The sequence below is a fragment of the Aotus nancymaae genome, unplaced genomic scaffold (genome assembly GCF_030222135.1).
Source record: "Aotus nancymaae isolate 86718 unplaced genomic scaffold, 86718_ANA_hifiasm-v0.15.2.pri h1tg000039l, whole genome shotgun sequence".
Classification (NCBI taxonomy): domain Eukaryota; kingdom Metazoa; phylum Chordata; class Mammalia; order Primates; family Aotidae; genus Aotus; species Aotus nancymaae.
In genome coordinates this window covers 732888-751540 of record NW_026988453.1, presented here as the reverse complement: position 1 = coordinate 751540, position 18653 = coordinate 732888, and the positions used below count along the sequence as shown (strand labels likewise).

The 18653-nt window shown below is 33.0% G+C and overlaps 1 protein-coding gene across 8 annotated transcripts in view; it reads left to right on the top strand.

Moving 5' to 3' along the window:
- DENND1B (DENN domain containing 1B) overlaps positions 1 to 18653 on the top strand; it is a 260254-nt gene that overhangs the window by 115903 nt on the left and 125698 nt on the right. For 6 of the 8 annotated variants that reach the window (XM_012459584.3, XM_064360210.1, XM_064360207.1 and 3 more), the window contains 4 exons: positions 906 to 986; positions 5928 to 5987; positions 7289 to 7342; positions 10176 to 10286. In XM_012459584.3, the coding sequence (XP_012315007.1) occupies positions 906 to 986; positions 5928 to 5987; positions 7289 to 7342; positions 10176 to 10286 (306 nt within the window). The remainder of the gene's footprint in view (positions 1 to 905; positions 987 to 5927; positions 5988 to 7288; positions 7343 to 10175; positions 10287 to 18653) is intronic. The other 2 variants (XM_064360208.1, XM_021677229.2) reach the window with 1 other exon arrangement.

The following is an 18653-nucleotide window of genomic DNA, read 5'->3' as shown; positions in this document are numbered from 1 at the left end:
TTATACTCTTTTTAGGTCATTCTGAAGAGTATTTCAAATAAGTAGTTTTAAATCAATACTTTTGAAAGTAGTTATAGAGATCTGATTTATTAAATTTTGGTATAAGTGGATAGACAAGGCATAAGAAATATCACGAGAAGTCTATGTCTCATATCCAAACTTAATAAAATTGCCAAATTCTCTGAACAATTGCTTTTTCATTTGATTTATTCCCTCCGATATGAAAATAGAGAATAAAGATAGTATGTTTATAAAAATCATTGTATATTTATTACTAGATTTGTAGCATGTGATGCAGAAAAATTGAGGTTGTGCACATCAAGGCACAGTATTATTATACAAATTCTATGAAGCAGATTTGTTGTATGTTTTATTCAGTCTCATTTATTTTGGGTCAAGTAGTGATCAGTAGCAATGTAGAAAAGAAATATTTAGCAATTATTTCCTCTACATTGCATTTTTAGTATAATAATCTTATTTAAATTGTTTCTATTCCTTAAAAATTGGTTTAGGATTTTAAAATGAAAATGGAAAATGAGAGTACTCTGTGATCTGATAAAAAGTTATATTGCTATTTTTATTCAATCCCATTGTTCTTATTGGATTTAATGATTTAGATAATTTCCTTTTATGATATTTGTATAATATATAATAACTTTCAAATACACATTTATACTAAGTAGAAGTATTGACATTATTCTTCTGGATAAAGAGATTTAAATATGTTTTCATATTTACTAGACTCAAATATTTTAATTTCAGTTATTTCAGGTGTTTTTGTTGAAAAAATTTATATAAAATATGTCTAATATGAAAAGCCACAGTGGACTGTTTTATTAGGTAGTTTTAATTGATGTTGCTTGATATATGTCTTATTTATAAAATGTGCATTTTCTTTTCCCTAGGAAAATGATTTGAATGAAACTCTCAAATCACTGTATAACCACCCAGTACCAAAGGCAAATACTCCTGTCAACTTGAGTGTGGTAAGTGTTCAGTCAGTAATTGTTTTTTGGAGTCATAGCTATGTCTCAATTTTGTTACAGACACATGAACCTTCAGGTAATTCTTTGCCAAGTCATCTCTGCTTCCAGGAAAACTTCATTGCTAGTACTAACGTTAACAGTTTAACATGCTGTAACAATCATAACTTGATATATCAGGTATGTGTTTTCATAATTTTGTTAAATTATTGAATTAAAAAAATTATTATAAACTAAAAGAAACCAAATCGATGAGGATATTTTGGTTGTAAGAAACGTTGATTTTTAGGTGAAATCTGTGCATAATAAAGGAATACACACACATGCTTAATAACCCTCCTAAAATGAAAACAATACTTAGTAAGAACAGAAAATGACATATAACATATAACTATATGATAAAAATTCTGGGTGATAAGTTTTGTCTTCTTTCTTATACATCAATATATCTTTTCGTACAATCACAAAATACTGGCAATATGATTGAATTGCTGTTTGTCAAAACAGCAAGCCCATGTTGGGATAGATTATTTATTGTACTATTGAAACTTTTAATGAACTGTGCCATCTATATCTAAAAACACTCATGTTTTGGGAACTTTTGTAAATGTTCAAAGTTCAAGATTATAAAATATGACTGCTTTTATTTTCTTCATGAATTTGGCATACTGGATAGACTATTAAAATTTATATTTATTTTCTTCTAAAATAATAAACTTTACCTAATAAAAAAGAAAAAATAATGTTGCAAGAGAAAATGAGAGAAAAGGTAACTCAAAATATATATAATAACAGGTCTTTTGTGTTTTTGTGAGATAGGGAAGTTGTTATATTTTCTTTGATAATAATTTTCTTCTTTTTTTAAAATTAATTAATCAACTCAGAATATATATAATAGGTCTTTTGTGTTTTTGTGAGATAGGGAAGTTGTTATTATATTTTCTTTGGTAATAATTTTCTTCTTTTTTAAAATTAATCAATTTTTAATTTTTTCCTTAAGTTATTAGGATACTGGTGGTATTTGGTTACATGAATAAGTTCTTTAGTGGTGGTTTGTGATATTTTGGTGTACCCATCACCAGAGCAGTATACACTGCACCATATATGTAGTCTTTTATCCCTCACCCCCTCCCACTCTTCCCCCCAAATCCCCAAAGTCCATTGTGTCATTCTTAGGCCTTTATTTCTTCATACCTTAGCTGCCACAGATCAGTGAGAACATATAATGTTTAGTTTTCCATTCCTGAGTTACTTTACTTAGAATAATAGTCTCCAATCTCATCCAGGTTGCTGCAAATGCTGTTAATTCATTCCTTTTTACAGCTGAGTAGTATTCCGTCATATATGTATATACCACAGTTTCTTTATCCACTTGTTGATTGCCAGGCATTTGGGTTGGTTCCACAATTTTGCAATTGTGAATTATGCTGCTATAAACATGTGTGCAAGTATCTTTTTCGTATAATGACGTTTTTCCTCTTGATAGATACTCAGTACTGGGATTGCTACCATCAAATGGTAGTTCTACTTTCAGTTCACTAAGGAAGCTTCACACTGTTTTCCATAGTGGCTGTACTAGTTTACATTCCCACCACCAGTGTGGAAGTGTTTTCTGATCACTACATCCACGCCAACATCTAATATTGGTGTGGATGCAGTGATCAGTTGATCAGTTTAATATTTGTTTAGTAGATGTGTAAGGATCATATTTTGGGATAACTACATATATAAGAAGATTTAAACGTTGAAAAATTATGTTTTATTTCTGTTTACTAAATTATATGGTGGCTGATGTTTACAAAAGCATTTTGATTTTTTTCATTATGGCCATCTTTGCAGAAGTAAGGTGATATTGCATTGTGGTTTTGATTTGCATTTCCCTGATTCATTAGTGATGTTGAGCATTTTTTCATGTTTGTTAGCCATTTGTATATCTTCTTTTGAGAATTGTCTATTCATGTCCTTAGCTCACTTTTTGATGGGATTGTTTTTTATCTTACTGATTTGTTTCAGTTTATTGTAGATTCTGGATAGTAGTTTTTTTGTCAGATGTATAGACTCTGAAGATTTTCTCCCACTCTGAGTTGTCTGTTTACTCTGATGACTATACCTTTTGCCATGCAAAAGCTCTTTAGTTTAATTAAGTCTCAACTATTTATCTTTGTTTTTATTGCATTTGCTTTTGGTTTCTTGGTCATGAAATCCCTGCCTAAGCCAATGTCTAGAAAAGTTTTTCCAATGTTATCTTCTAGAATTTTTATAGTTTCTTATTGTAGATTTAAGTTCTTAATCCATCTTGCGTTGATTTTTATATGAGGTGAGAGATGAGGATCCAAATTTCATTCTCCTATATGTGGCTAGCCAATTATCCCAGCACCGTTTCCTGAAAAGGGTGTCATTTCTCCACTTTATGTTTTTGTTTGCTTTGTTGAAGATCAGTTGGCTGTAAGTATCTGGGTTTATTTCTTTGTTCTCTATTCTGTTCTGTTGGTCCATGTGTCTTGCCCAGATTTCATCCTGTGATTTCACGTAATAGTAATGTTCTCTTACGTTATTCCATTCTTTAACCACTACTGTTAGTAGTAGACTAATGTGGTTAGCATCTTAGTTCTGGTGCTTAGTACTTCAAAGAGTTCTTAGTCTAGAGTCTCTCCTTCCAGTCCTTTCTACAAAAGACTGTCAGGGTAGACTTACTTAAACTATATGAAGTCCCAGCTGAAAGCTTTTCGTAGTTCCCCATTTTCTATAGAATTTGTTCAAACTTTGGCCAGACTTTCAGGACCATCCATTTCTTAGATTCAGTTGAATTTTTTATTTTCCTCCTCTATTCTGGTCACATAGTTTTGTTCAGCTTCTTGAATGAGCATCATTCCTTTAGGACAAAAGTCACTTTGTTGATTATGTGTTGTTAGTCTAGAACTTGCTCAGTCTTCACCTTTGTGAAACTTCTTGTCATACAACTTAATGCAGTGGTTTTTTTTTCCTGTGATCTTCTCTGCTGCTTTATGTCTGCATCTTCTTTTGTTGCACACTGCCAAAGTGGAAAGGTTTAATAGTCATTTGGAGACTGAGTGATAAAAAGCTAAGGATAACCTGGAATTTTTAACCCAAATTTGGGAGTCAACAGTAGACATAGTTGTAGCTATTTAAAGGATAAAATATAGAAGAGCATAGAACAGAGGCTAAGTTCTAATTGCCCAAATAGGCTATAGGGAAAAAGAAAGGAGATCCAGTGAAAGAATTGGGGGAAAGAGCAGTTAAGGAGAAACTTAGACTTATAGGTCATTGAAACCAAAAATATGCAAGGTTTATGGTTAGTGGAAATGCAATAGAAAAGTCCAAGGGAAAGGTCAAGGATAATAAAGAAGAGCCTGGAATTTTCCAAATAAAGGTCATTTGTCTTTGAAAGTGTTATATTTATAAGGTGATTCTAGCACTGTTAAAGAGTTAAGGAAAATAAAGGTGCTAAGACAATGGAGGTAGCATTGAGAAATACAAATATGTTCTGTCTTTAAATTTGAGTATCATATTTGCTCAGAGGTAAATAAATACCTTACAAAAATACATCTCCAAAATACCAGATATTGAAACACTTCATCTTTATTAATAAGAACCATAAATTAAAGATTTCTAGGTCCTTTTTACTTAGGATTAGAAGATTTTAGTTTAAGTCACAGTCACTAAATGTGTAATGTTAGTCAAGAAAGTTAATCTCTTTAGATGATCCTTTGTTTTCCATTTGAGAAATTGAGCATGTCAACTTTTGAGAAAGTTGTTTTAGTAATCAACTTTCTCAAATCAAATAAATAAAATGATATATCTGGACCTACCATGAAGAGCTATTCAGGTGTTAGGTGGTAGTAAATTGAAGTTTCATCTCATATGGAGAAAATGTTTTCTTCTGAAATAGCTGAATTGTAGCTGAAATAATCTTGTCAAAGGAATTTGATTGACTATGTTCTATTCCTATGTATATAGGAATTTGATTGACTAGCTTCTATTCCTTAATAGTTATTTCCATAAAGAATTCTTATATGCACTTGAATTAATAGTCTGTCATAGTTTTTCAAGTCTTATACCTATTCTAAAGTTAAAATATCTTTTTTTTTTTGAGACGGAGTTTCACTTTTGTTGCCCAGGCTGGAAAGCAATGTCGTGATCTCAGCTCACTGCAACCTCCGCCTCTTGGTTTCAAGCGATTCTCCTGCCTCAGCCTCCCAAGTATCTGGGATTACAGGCGCCTGCCACCACGCCTGGCTACTTTTGTATTTTTAGTAGAGATGGGGTTTCACTGTGTTGGTCAAGCTGATCTTGAACTCCTGACCTCAGGCAATCCACCCACCTTGGCCTCCCAAAGTGCTGGGATTACAGGCATATGCCACTGTGCCTGGCTAAGTCATAATATCTTAAATGTTGATAAAATCAGCTGTTATATTTGTTTACCATGAATAATTAATTGTATTTGATTTCAGTAACAGACTCCTAATGTAATGTATCTGGTGTAATGCTGTTAAATAAGTAGCAAATTTGGGACTAGGACACTTATCTTCAGCTACTAGAGGAGATTTTATTTTTATGATGACAGATTAAAATTGATGATTATGGAAGTTTTTGTTCCTGTACAAGTGGATAATGGCCACTAGAAATCACATATTTTTATAAAAAGTTAATGTCTAATGAAAATACTTTTTTTGAAATATTTCAGAATCATTAAATATCCACAGCATTCTCTACTCTTGTAATATGAAAATACTTTCATTAGGATTTTTCTAGCATAAAATTAGCAAATCAGCATTTTAAATAATATTTATAATTACTGTTATTCAAGTATTTTTTAGTGGCTAATGTGGCTACATGGGTTTTGTCTTAATTACACAGCGAATTGTTGTGTAAGCTTCTCCCATGAAAGTAAAATATTCATTTTTTTCTCTCATGTATTATAAGAACCAAGAGATATTTATTGCCTGTGAGCAAGTTCTGAAAGATCAGCCCTCTCTAGTATCGGTGAGTTAAAAGGACATTGGCTTCTAAAAATCTCTATTAAATAGGAAAAATAATCATTTATTTCACTATGCCTTTAAGATTCACTCCAGCCCTTTGGGAAATGGTAAATTTGACTCTTTTAAGAAAATTAATCATTGCAATATATAATATTTTCTGTTTATACTATCTTGTAAAGCATAGTTTTATGAAATACAGTACTATTAAAAAACATTCCAAATAAAACTAGCTTATAGAGACCAAAATCTATGCATATTCTCCATTTTCAGTAGTAGTAATTTTAAAGTATATTCACAGCATGAGATTTGTCACATTTTTTGGCCCCAAGATCACAGAAGATCTTATGATTTTTCTCCTATTGTTCTTCCATCCTGGAAGATTATACATTATGACTGTGTTAACTAGCCTTGTTCTGACTAGTTCAACTATGCTCAAATATTGGCTAGAGTGTTTCTTCTCTAATTGTTAATAATATGATAGTATTAAATATGTCCTTATGTGATTAAGATATTTAAATAATTTTGAAGATTAATATGAACAGAAAATAAAACATTTTTTGGTGATTAAGTTGCACGTTGATTCTGGGTGGTAAATTTGGGAATATTGTTGGTAACATGAAAGTATATATACACAATATATTCTTTTAAGTATTGTGATGAACTGTTGTACTTCATTGAACATTATAAAACCTAATTATTTGGCGGATGTGTGAAGATCATATTTTGGGATCACTACATATTTAAGCAGTTTTAAACATTGAAAAATTATATTTTATTGCTATTTGCTAAATAATAGGGTGGCTGATGTTTACAAAAAAGATTTGTTGTGACTTACTATAGAAATTCAGGAATCTTAATAGATTTTGATATATTCGGTTAGCAAGCTTTAATTTTTCCAATCTACCTCAACTAAATGTGTTTTAATAATATATATGTTTCTATGTGTGTAGGTGTGTGTATGTATATATAGTGCATATATATGTATGTATATGTATATGTACAAAATAAACCTTTCAATAAAGTACTCTTTTTTTGCCTTAACACTTTTCCCTAGTCTTATCTTAATTTTAAGGTCAAATATTTTTAACCAACTCTTAACTTTTTGCATGGTAATGTAATTGTTAAATCTCATATAAACCTGCTAACTCATTTAAGAATCTTTCAAATTCAACAAATACTGAATTTCAGTCCATGGCATTTATTAATTCTCTCAATATATTTTTTTCTGATTTTCATTACAAATTGTGTGTAATGATACCAAGTTTTAATTATCTTTTTCATATGTGATTTGTTTGTATTGATTAGCATTCCTACTTCATTACCCCTGATGTAACTGGACTCCCAACAATACCTGAGAGTGTAAGTTTTCTATTTTCTGTTTTAATTATTCTTATGTTATTAATTTTATTTAGTTTAGTCTCACTGTTTATGCATTTTTATATAGAGAAATAGGATACATTATAATTATCTGTGTTTATGATAAATAATGAAGAAATAAGGAATATCGATGTTATTTTCTTTTCTTCTTTATGTATCTGCCCCCTTTACCTTCTTCTTAATATCTGGTTGTAGATAAGGAAAATCAAGGACAATAATAGGAGGAAAATGATTTCTGTCACTTGTAATAATTAGGTAGGATCAAATATATTCAATTAGGTTCTCAGGTTCTCTATCTGATAGAAGAGATACCTCAGGAGATGGCTTCTACTGTGGAGAAGAATACTAGCAATGGGAAATGACTTCACACAAATTGTTACTTTAGTGAAATTAACACAGTATTTTATATTCCTTGTATATAATGCTTCAAATCTTTTATGTCCTGTTCTTAATTTCCTGACTTTAATTTAAAGTAATACATATCTTGCACGATTTGATGGGTATTATAATAAATTATAAAAATTGCTAAAATTTGCATTTGATTTAGAGTCCTAATGGTAGCCATACTAGAAATATTTTCAGTTTTTAATAGTTATTACAAATTTGTATTTTGTAGAAAAGTTTACATAGATAAGTGGAAGTAACAAATATGCCTTTATGATTTTGGATAACTTTGAAAATGAAATCTTTCATTATGTAATTTTTCTTCAGCTTCCCTTGGAAAGTTAAAATGAATCGGTAGGAATAATTCAATTAAAAGTAAAGGAAAAATCAACAGGAAAAAAGTATTTCAATATATACTTATTATTTACTTTGGAATTCTAGTGTTTTTCCAAATGTTTTCAAACCCACTGAATGTTTGGTTTCTAAAAGCATGTGGGTAGTGAAGGAAGTCCAAGAATACAATTGTAAATTTTCTGGTATCAAACCAAGACTATCAATGGTGTTTTCAGTACAGATGGATCCAGAAAACGCTGATGAAAAACCTTTGTATCAAATTGCTCTTATGGGCCTGAGATAGATGATCAAAGCTCTCAGGTTACATAATAGATCCTAAAGTCTTGACTGCTGTACATTGTGGGCCAGGTACTCTTTGTTATGTTTTCTTTAAGGCTGACTGACCATGCCTTGACTTACATGACCCTTGTCCCTTCACTTCAGAGTTTCACAGTCAAAGTTGCTCCCATCTACTCTCTCTCCTGTTTACCTTTCTCTTAGATTTACTAACAAACAACTAATAGCTTGATTTAACAAATGTCACATTTTTTAAAAGACGATTACTTTGAAGGTTTCAGAGAAATAAACTTTCAAATGAAAAACTGCCACTGAGAATATATATTTTTACACGTCTATTAACATGTTTTATTTTGCAAAAAGTCCTGTTTAGGGGAAAAAAAAGCAAGAGCATAAGCATAAGGCAGCACTCTATGCTGAGAAATAATTCCCCATCTAAGAATTACCTTTCTTTTAGATTATAGGAAATTTACTAATGTTGAATGACATGAATTTTTATATGGAGAGCTGAATTGGAAGATGAGAAAACAAGAAACAAACCTCTTCCCACCAAATTCAGCATCACCCCCTGATAGTTAAGGTTTTATTGATGTGCTCTGTCATGATTACCAATTTGTGATGGTAAAGTTTCTACCTTTTGGAAATTGAAGAAATAATTGGATTTCTTAATTTCTTGCCCAACTAAAAGTTTTAGCCTACGAGGCATAGTCCACCTGATACTGCAGTTTTTGTTTGTTATATGTTGTTCAGACCTTTAATTAGTTTGTTGCTTTCTGATGTGCTTAAGTTTCATTATAGAAAATTAAGAATACATAATAAGAAGGGAGAAGATCTAAAAGTCAAAGTTAATGTAGCTTATCCCAGTTTTATTCTCATGTAGGGGATAAGAGTGCTAAATTAAGGAATCAATCATCAAATTATATTTGATTCTAGTGGTACAAAGCAAGCCTGACTTGAAGTATAAACAAGTGAATTTCCTTAATAAAGTACCAAAGTGCTGTCTTATAAAATCACCTCATCCTTTGGATGCCTTGTGCATGCTATGTAATATCAGGTAATGATTGTGCCTGCATAGTGAATGGCAAACACAAAAAGACTCAGCTGTATTGTTTGGGCCACTGGTTTCTGAAGCATCAGTGTGTATAAGAATTACCAGAAGTATTTGTTTAAAGCAGATTCTTGGCCAGGTGTGGTGGCTCATGCCTGTAATCCCAGCACTTTGGGGGGCCGAGGTGGGTAGATCATCTGAGGTCAGGAGTTTGAGACCAGCCTGGTCAACATGGTGAAATCCTGTCTCTACTAAAATACAAAAATTAGTTGGACGTGGTGGTGTGCATCTGTAATCCCAGCTACTCTGGTGGCTGAGGCATGGAAATCGCTTGAACCCAGGAGATGGAGGTTGCCATGAGCCAAGATTGCACTACTGCACTCCAGCCTGGGTGACCAAAAAAAAAAAAAAGCAGATTCTTGGCAACCTACTCTGAAGATGACAATCAGCAGGTTTAGATTGGGACCCAAGAAATTAGCTTCTTTACAAATTCTTAGAGGGTAGGGAAGTTGGGAAATCTGTGATCTGATCATCCTCTGAAAACACTTTTCTTGAGTAGGGATATATTTCAGCTAATAATAGAATATTATGTACTTCATGTGGCAGCAGACTAGTATTACACTTAATTATTTTAATGAATACCATTTTAAATAATAGCTTTTGAACTTTAAGACTTTCTGGTAAATGTGTAAAATGTTTTCTTTCACATTCACCATGAACTATAACTTACACAATTATTTTTCACTTGTACAGAGAAATCTTACAGAATATTTTGTTGCTGTGGATGTGAACAACATGCTGCAGCTGTATGCCAGTATGCTGCACGAAAGGCGCATCGTGATTACCTCAAGCAAATTAAGCACTGTAAGTACTTCACACTTCTTTTAAATAGCATGTATTGAGTGTTTCACAAAAAGGCCTAAAAACCTCTGCAGATTTAGAAGTGTGCTATGTGTACTTATGAGACAATATCTACATACTTTTTTGATATATGGTTTTAATCTGGCTCTTGAAGCACAAAAGTCTGATTTATAGGAAGCCTTCTCAGATGCATTAAGTCAGGTTAATTAATTTTTCTTATCAGGGGAGGAGAGTTTTTTTTTTCTTTTTAACTCTCCAGAGTTCATTTTAGTGCCTTCTACCATATAAAGAATTCTTAAGAGCTATTATGAGATTTTTATTATTCACTTGTGGCTTTTTCCATTGGAGCTACTTGAAAGAAACCAAGGGGCCATGATAATAGCTGCTATCCTAACCTGGTAATAGGTAGAGTCATCTTTGTTGCCAAGTAGTGGTTTGGGAGTAGATTCTATAGTAGTTTGATTTAGAACGGCTCTTCAGACTGATAATAACTTAAAAGTCAAAGTGGCATTTTTTTTTTTTTATAAATCACAGGTTTTATGACATTCACTAAAATGTTCTTTTGGAAGGTCTTTATTAATATGGTAAAGGCAAGGAGAAGAGAAAGATTTTTCTTGGGTCATAGGAAAATATTCAAAAGTATTTTGCTAGAGTTTATACTTTTTTCTCATTTAAGCGCTAAACATTTAATATTTTCAACTTAAAAATTTTAAATACAAATTTAAATATTGTTTCAAGTAATCTATGATTTACTTTAGTAAAAACCATTATTCAATATTGCATGAATTTTCTTCACAAATTTGATTAATTGATAAAAAATAAAACCATATTTATAATGTTTTCTTCTCCTATAGTAGAAATAACAACCTTATTCTGTATTTTAGCATTTAAAGTAGAAGGAGTTTCAGGATTTCTGTAGGTTATCTGTTTAGCATTTAACAGTGAGAAAGGTATTTTCAGAGAGATTAAAAGACTACCTCAAGACCAAACAGCTAGTTAGAGACAGATAATGTGAAATTGGGTCTTCTGATTCTAATTTTTGGGTTATTTCCATTACTCTACAATTGAAAATATATCAATAATACATACAATTGTACATACAGTTTGTATGAATTTACAATTCACACATCTCAAAAATATGATTTTCAGATTTTGAATTGTAATTTGATATGCTCACCCCTAAAAATTGAAAATACACTTTACATGTTGAAAAATACATGCATAAAAAAGGGTGGAGAAATGATGCAGTATATCAGAGAATAAGTACTAGTCAATGACACAAGTAATTTTTTTCTTACACATCTTAGAGATGTCAAGAAATTCAGTTTGACTTATTTGATATTTTAATTTGCCTTTCTGCAATTTTTAACTTACTATTGAAGTAAAACCACTTTTCTTCTTACCCCTGCCTCTCCTTCTCGTTTTTTAAACATGATTTTTTTAAGACTAAAAATGATATTTTTAAATGGATATTGTCCTCAAGATTAAAAGGATTGTATAAACTGTCTTATAGGCCTTGGAATTAATTCTCTTCAGGATTAATTTAAGTAACAAATATTTATTAGGCACATACTATGTGCCAGGCACTTTCTAGACATGAAGCATATTTGACCGGCATGAAACAGATTATAAACAAAAGAGCAAATAAATAGCTATTACTTATTAGCTGGGGTTACATAATGGATAAAGTGAGTGTGTGTACAGGGTAGAAAGTGATGAACAGATTTCCATTTTATGTAAAGAAGGCCTCTCCATTGAGGTAGTATTTTGTTTGTTTGTTTGTTTGTTTGAGACAGGGTCTTGCTATGTTGCCCAGGCTGGTCTAGAACTCCTGGTCTCAAAGGATCCTCTTGCCTTGGCTTTCCAAGTAGCTGGGACTACAAGCTCGTGCTGCTGTGCCCAACTCAATGAGATAGTATTTGAGCAGAGATCCAAAGAAAGTGAGGGAATAAGCTATGTGAGTGAAGCATTAGCTACTCTATTAGTGCATTAGAAATAAATCTGAATATATGTTTTTGAAAAAATTGGTGTTTTATTTGTTTTAATTTATATCCACCTCTTAATAACCAAGTAACCTCTCTCTGACTCAGTTACTTTAAGTGTAGAGTAGGAGCAATAGAAGCCTTCATGTCATAGGGTTGCTGTAAAGATGGAGGAAATACATCTATATGAAGTATTTTGAATTATATCTGCATAGGTTTAGTGATTATAAACTATAATTTTATAATAGTCTACATTTCATTTTGTAATAGTCTACATCTGCAGTTAGAGTAAAAATTAACATTACTGTCTTTTAACTTAGTATTTGGCTTAAAATACAAATTGTTATAAAGGCTTAGTATTTTGGGGGAAGTTGTTTTCTGTGTTTGATGTCAATTTACTATCAACTGTTTGTGACAGTTCATGAAAACTTGATGGTGATGTCACCTCTAAGTTACCAACTCTGTTTTGGTTCACTCTCTGGGACAGTTGGGCTGATAAAAGAAACATAATTAAGGTTTTCTTTCAGATCTTACTCTTCTTTTGTGGAGGAAGCTGCTTTACTTGAATCTATCTTGAGTAATTCTTGTATATATACAGTATATAAAATATATCTGCTATAAATTTCATGCATAGTGACATTTAAGGTCGAGGACTAGTTTCTTAACATAAATTAAAAGTAAACTTTTTTAAAAAGAGTTTAATAACATCTCTGAAACATTCAAAAAAGAATAGTTATCAATGAATTTACTTGCTTTTAAACTTTTTACACACTTACATTTTTATATATCATGGAGACTATAACGTACTTAATGTTAGAAATTGTGTTTTATCCATTTTTAACTTTTTAAGTATACAGCCAGAATTTTAATATTTAAAGAATACATGTAAGTTAAGGCGGCATAACATTCATAATTCTATTGTAGTTTCAGAAATTTTGTCTCAGTTTTTTACTTTTTGACAATCATAATTTTTCATAATTATAGTAGAATGATGTTTATAAACCTTACAGCTTGCTGTAGGTTTTAGTGGTGATACTCCCATTAGAGAATCAGCTAGCCTGAGGGTCCTTTTCTTTAGGTGCTGTTTGTAGGTAAAAATGATACTTTCTTGCTGGGCAAGGTGACCCATGCCTGTATTCCCAGCACTTTGGGAGGCCGAGGCGGGTGGATCACCTGAGGTCAGGAGTTCAAGACTAGCCTGGCCAACATGGTGAAACTCTGTCTCTTCTCTTCGAGACCAGCCTGGCCAACATAGTAAAACCCTGTCTCTACTAAAAATATAAAAACTAGCCGGGCGTGGTGACACGCGCCTATGTTCCCAGCTACTCGGGAGAGGCTGAGGCAGGAGAATTGCTTGAATCCAGGAGGTGTAGGTTGCAGTGAGCTGAGATGGCGCCACTACACTCCAGCCTGGTTGACAGAGCGTGACTCCATTGCAAAAAAATAAAAAAATTGTAACCTTTAAAAGATAAACTTTAAAATTAAAAAATATTATAAGATATATAAGCACAGATATCAAGAATATTGTTGTATTTTCAACATTCTAATGGGTTTTCTTCCTATAAAGTATGGTATTGTGTTAGTATCTGTTATTATATTTTTGCATGTTTGAGTTTAATGAATTGAGACATAATCAGTTTTGTTTTTATTCTCTTGATTTATGCATTATTCTGTTGGTTTATACATTGTCAAGTACACAGGGAAAAGTCTCTGATAATCCAGAGCAAGAACATTGATTTTATCCATGCTGTAGGCAGGCCATAGATGTTTAAGCCCCAAGTGAATCTTGGTAGGCTAGCAGAACATCATATCAGAGTCTTGTGTATTCAAAGCAAAGGCATATATCATGATATTACAAGGGTGTATCAGTTGACTTATTGCTGTTTTGTGACCATAGGTAGGGAAGATTGCTGTTTAAAGCCATGTCATTGGTTCTCAAATCAGCCAGGCATGAAGCCTTGTCATATGCCTCTATAATTGTACCTCACCAGACTTTCTCTAACTAGTCAGCTGGGGCTGTGCATTTTGTCTCAAACACCCGGCTGGCCAGCATCTGACAGGAGCTTTCTCATCATCCTGTCAGTAATATGTTAACTAGAGTGTATCTTTGTGGCCTGTAGAAGCAGGTGGAAGGGATGCTTCTTTTAAAAGCAGATGTCTAAATGTTAGCTATTATTTTGACCATTATTTAGTTAGTAAATATCACCCTCAGAAAGTCTATAAGCATATTAGTTACAGAGAATTGATTATGTAGTGCATGTTATTTTTGGAATATTTAGTGCAAGCAGTATGTTATGAGTGCTGGAATTACATTAATAAACTGTAATTTCTTTCTTTGTTATAGTTGCCCCCAGGCATTTACGCATATGCTTTTCTCTCCTTCTCTCATTAATTCCATCAAGGGTATGTGTAAAAAGAAATCTTTTGATCTCTGGAAAATCAGCTATTAAATGTAGATTTTATAGGTTTAGTCAGACTGAAAGGGAGTCCAGAGGATTTTAGCCTCTTCATCTGGATTATACATATTCTTGATTTGTCTTGTAATGGTGCCACCTGTGTCAGCATTTAGTCTGAAACCTGAAGTGCAGAGACTCTTTCTGGAGATGAAGAATTGAACAGTTGGTGAGAGAACAAAGATTATGTAGGCTTGCTTCCTAGTTAAGGTTATTAAAGTGCATTTTTGCCCCTCATGTTTTTAAAGCTGCAGGGAAGCAGTGCGGTTAAAAACTGTTATCATGATCTCTCAGGGAAAGAATCCAGAAGCAAGTTTTAGATTTTTAATTCTTCCCCAAACCCATAAACAACCAGTCATGTCATCTGAAACTGTAAATAATTCTACTTACCAGTTTATTATTTGGCATGTGCATTCTGAACATTGTATTTTTATTCGGTGCGAAGTGAATATGACTGGAGTGGGGAAATGGTACTGTTGAGGTCATCGGGAAACAGTTTATTGGAAGGGATGTGTGAATGTTATTTGAAGGAGACTTGTGTTACAGGAAAACTAGAGATGTTTTTATCTTCCAACTCCTGTAGTGGTAATGGCTCTGCTTTTCAAGAAAATAAACACATATTTCTGCCTTTACGATTTAGTCCATTTGTGTTCTAAAAGTAAATAATTGACTTATAATTCACAGAATTTTTAATGTAACAATTATGAAATTATCAAAGAATTGTATTAAGTTGTCATTTTCCTAGGTTCTATAAGCGTTGTCGCTACAACTCTGATATCCACAAAAATGACCTTGGATGATTTGGGTTTACCAAGTGTTTTTTTTCTTTTTTCTTGTCTTTATGGCCTATAGACAGTGTTAATGTTAGTGTTTTTTATATGGAACAATGACAATTTTCTGCTGATAGTGGTAATCAACACTAAATAAAATAAAAAATATATGTATTGGTTTTGTTTCTTTAGTAAAACTGTTGAGGGTAGTGTGTTTATTTTAAAATGTACCTTCTATATTTGTTTTTATATACTATATATATATTTTTTTCATTTTGCCATTAGGCAAGTTTTTCTTTCCCAGTGAGCTTTCTTATAACGCAGTTTAGCTCATTGTGGGCATCCCGTTCAATATTTCCAAAATGGAACTCACCATCTTTTCCCCATATTCTCCTTCTCTTACTATATAGGGCTAATTTGGTGAATTACCCATCCCTCTCACCCGTTTTCACCACCTATATTCTATAGGTTCTACCTCCTTAATCATTTCTTTTCTGATTCCTGTTCTCCATTTCACTATCTTAGTTCAGCAGTTATTGCTTCCCACAGATATTATTTTCAGATCGTATATACCGAATTCACTTACATAAAATGATGATGATGTTAGTAATAGTTATAGCCAATATATATTATTGGGCATGCTTTGAGCTACTTACCCTACTGAGAAATTTATTGAAACTAACTCATTTAATTATTATGTATTATGTGGTAGATACAGTTGTTATCCACAATACATAGATGAAAATGTAGATTTTGAAATTGGGAGGGAGTGAGTTATCCAAGGCCATAGTACTAAGAATTGGCTGAACCAATTCTGTATGATTCCAAAGTATATGTTTGCAACCTTTATGCAATTTTCCCTTTTACAATGGCCATCTTATAAAACCAAATGCATCCTTCCATTCAGCCCCCGTGTAGTATCCCTTCCCTTAAGGAGCTTCAGTTTATTATTTGAATTACTTACAGTGAAGTGATTTTGTTCCTTGTCTTTGCAAGTCTAGTCGATTGTCTCAATATGTCCTATTTATACTTTTCTCCCATATTGAATACCACTTTTAGGGCTAGCACTTATCTTCTGTTTGGACTTCACATTTTCTCTTCTTTTAGATTCGTTCTACATGTGATTACTCAATCCTTTGGAATAAAAAACATTTATTGGTTACTCATTACCTTTAAACTGCTAAGTCTGGTAAAAAAAACTATCCATTATCTGACCCTAAACTTTTCTTTCTAAGTTTTTCAATTACTTACAGTCCACACAGATCTCTAGACAATGAAGTTATCAAGGCAGCTTTTTTGTTGTTGTTGTTGTTTTTTAATCTGGTTCAGTCAGTCACTACAATGTATTTGTCTCTTAGGACAGTGATAGCAGGTATCCATAGTAGCTTTTAACAGTAATTTTCAGAGTGAATACATGAAATTGCACTTTTTGCTCTTCCTCATATGTGTTTTTAAGTCTCCCACATGTGTGCTTCTGTTTTTCAAAATCTGGTTTCCTTTTCAGAAGGTTTAGTTTTTATGGGTAACCAGTGTAACATCTTTCATCTCTGAACTACCATAGCATTTACCACATACCCTTCTCAAATTTTAATTATTAGTGAATATGTCAAGCTCTCTGATATTAGGCATCAATCTCTTTAAAAATTAAAAACTTAGGTGGGATGGTAGCTCATGCCTATAGTCCCAGCACTTTGGGAGGCTGAGGTGAGAGGATTGCTTGATCCCAGGAGTTTTAGAATAGCCTGGGCAATGTAGTGAGACGCCGTCTCTAGAAAAAATGAAAAAATTAGCTGGGTGTGGTGTCACATGCCTGTAATCCCAGATGCTCAGGAGGCTTAGGTGGAAGGTTTGCTTGAGCCCAGGAGTTCAATGCTGTAGTGATCCATGATCACATCACTACATTCCAGCCTGACAACAGAATGAGACCCTGTCTCAAAAAATAAAATAAAATAAAATAAATGAAATAAAAGTTAAAAACCGTGGGTTGTGTGTGTTTGTGTGTGCTCATGTATGTATTGAAGAATAAACTTAATCATTTAAATTGTATCAGAAATGTTTTTAAAATAAAAAAATATTAATTATATTATAGTGTAAAATATAAAGTGTTCATCTGTACTGAAAATACCAGAGTAGAAACTGTGTCTTTGTCAAGTAGAAATGTATCTCTTGATTTATCTCTTTGACATTTGTCTCTTTAAATAATAAAAATTTCTTTGTAAATCCTGAAGTTTCCAAGTTAGGTGCTAGTTTCTTTTCTTTTCTTTTATCTTTCTTCTTCTCTTCCCCTCCTTCCCCTCCCCTCCCATCCCCTCCTCTCCCCTCCCCTTTCCTCCTCTCCCCTCCCCCTTCCTCCTCTCCTCCCCTTCCCCTTCCTTCCTCTCCCCTCCCCCTTCCCCCTCTCCTCTCCCCTCCCCCTTCCCCCTTCTCCCTTCCCCCTTCCCTTTCTTTCTTCTTTCTTTTTTTTTTTTTTGACACAGCATTGCACTGTGTCACCAAGGTGTTGGAGTGTGGTGGTGTGATCTTAGCGCACTGCAGCCTCTGCCCATGATCTCAAGTGCCCTCCCACACTTCAGCCTCCCAAGTAGCTGAGACTACAGGCATGCCCCCACTGTGCCCAGCTAATTTTTTTTTTTTTTTTTTTTTGTAGAGATGGGGTTTCACCATGTGGCCCAGGCTCCTCTCCAACTCCGGGCTCAAGCAGTACTCCTGCCTCACCCTCCCAAAGTTGCTGGGATCACAGGCATGAGCTACTGTGCCCAGCCTAGGCACTAATTTCTGTGTAGGTTTTTGTCTTAAAAAGAAGATTTTTGTTTAGCTATTTTCTACTAGAGAATTTTTTTAAAAAGTCTATGTCAAAATTCTAATGCCCTGGGGAAAATTTTATTAATACATCTTAAACCATTTTCAGCTTTACGAATTTGTATTGCAATTACGACTCTTATTCAGCCTTCACAGGAACTTGGTTTGGTATTGTTCGGTCTTCATATAGTCCTAAATAGAAAGTTTATTAGTTTCTTTCTATGAAAAAATGTTCATTTGTTCATTCGTTGAATCATTCCTCATTTAAGGAATGCTTAACTCATGCCAGGCAGTGTTCTACAGGTAAGATGATAAAATCACAGCCTTTGTATCAGTCTGGGTGTGACCAGGAAAGAGAAACTACAT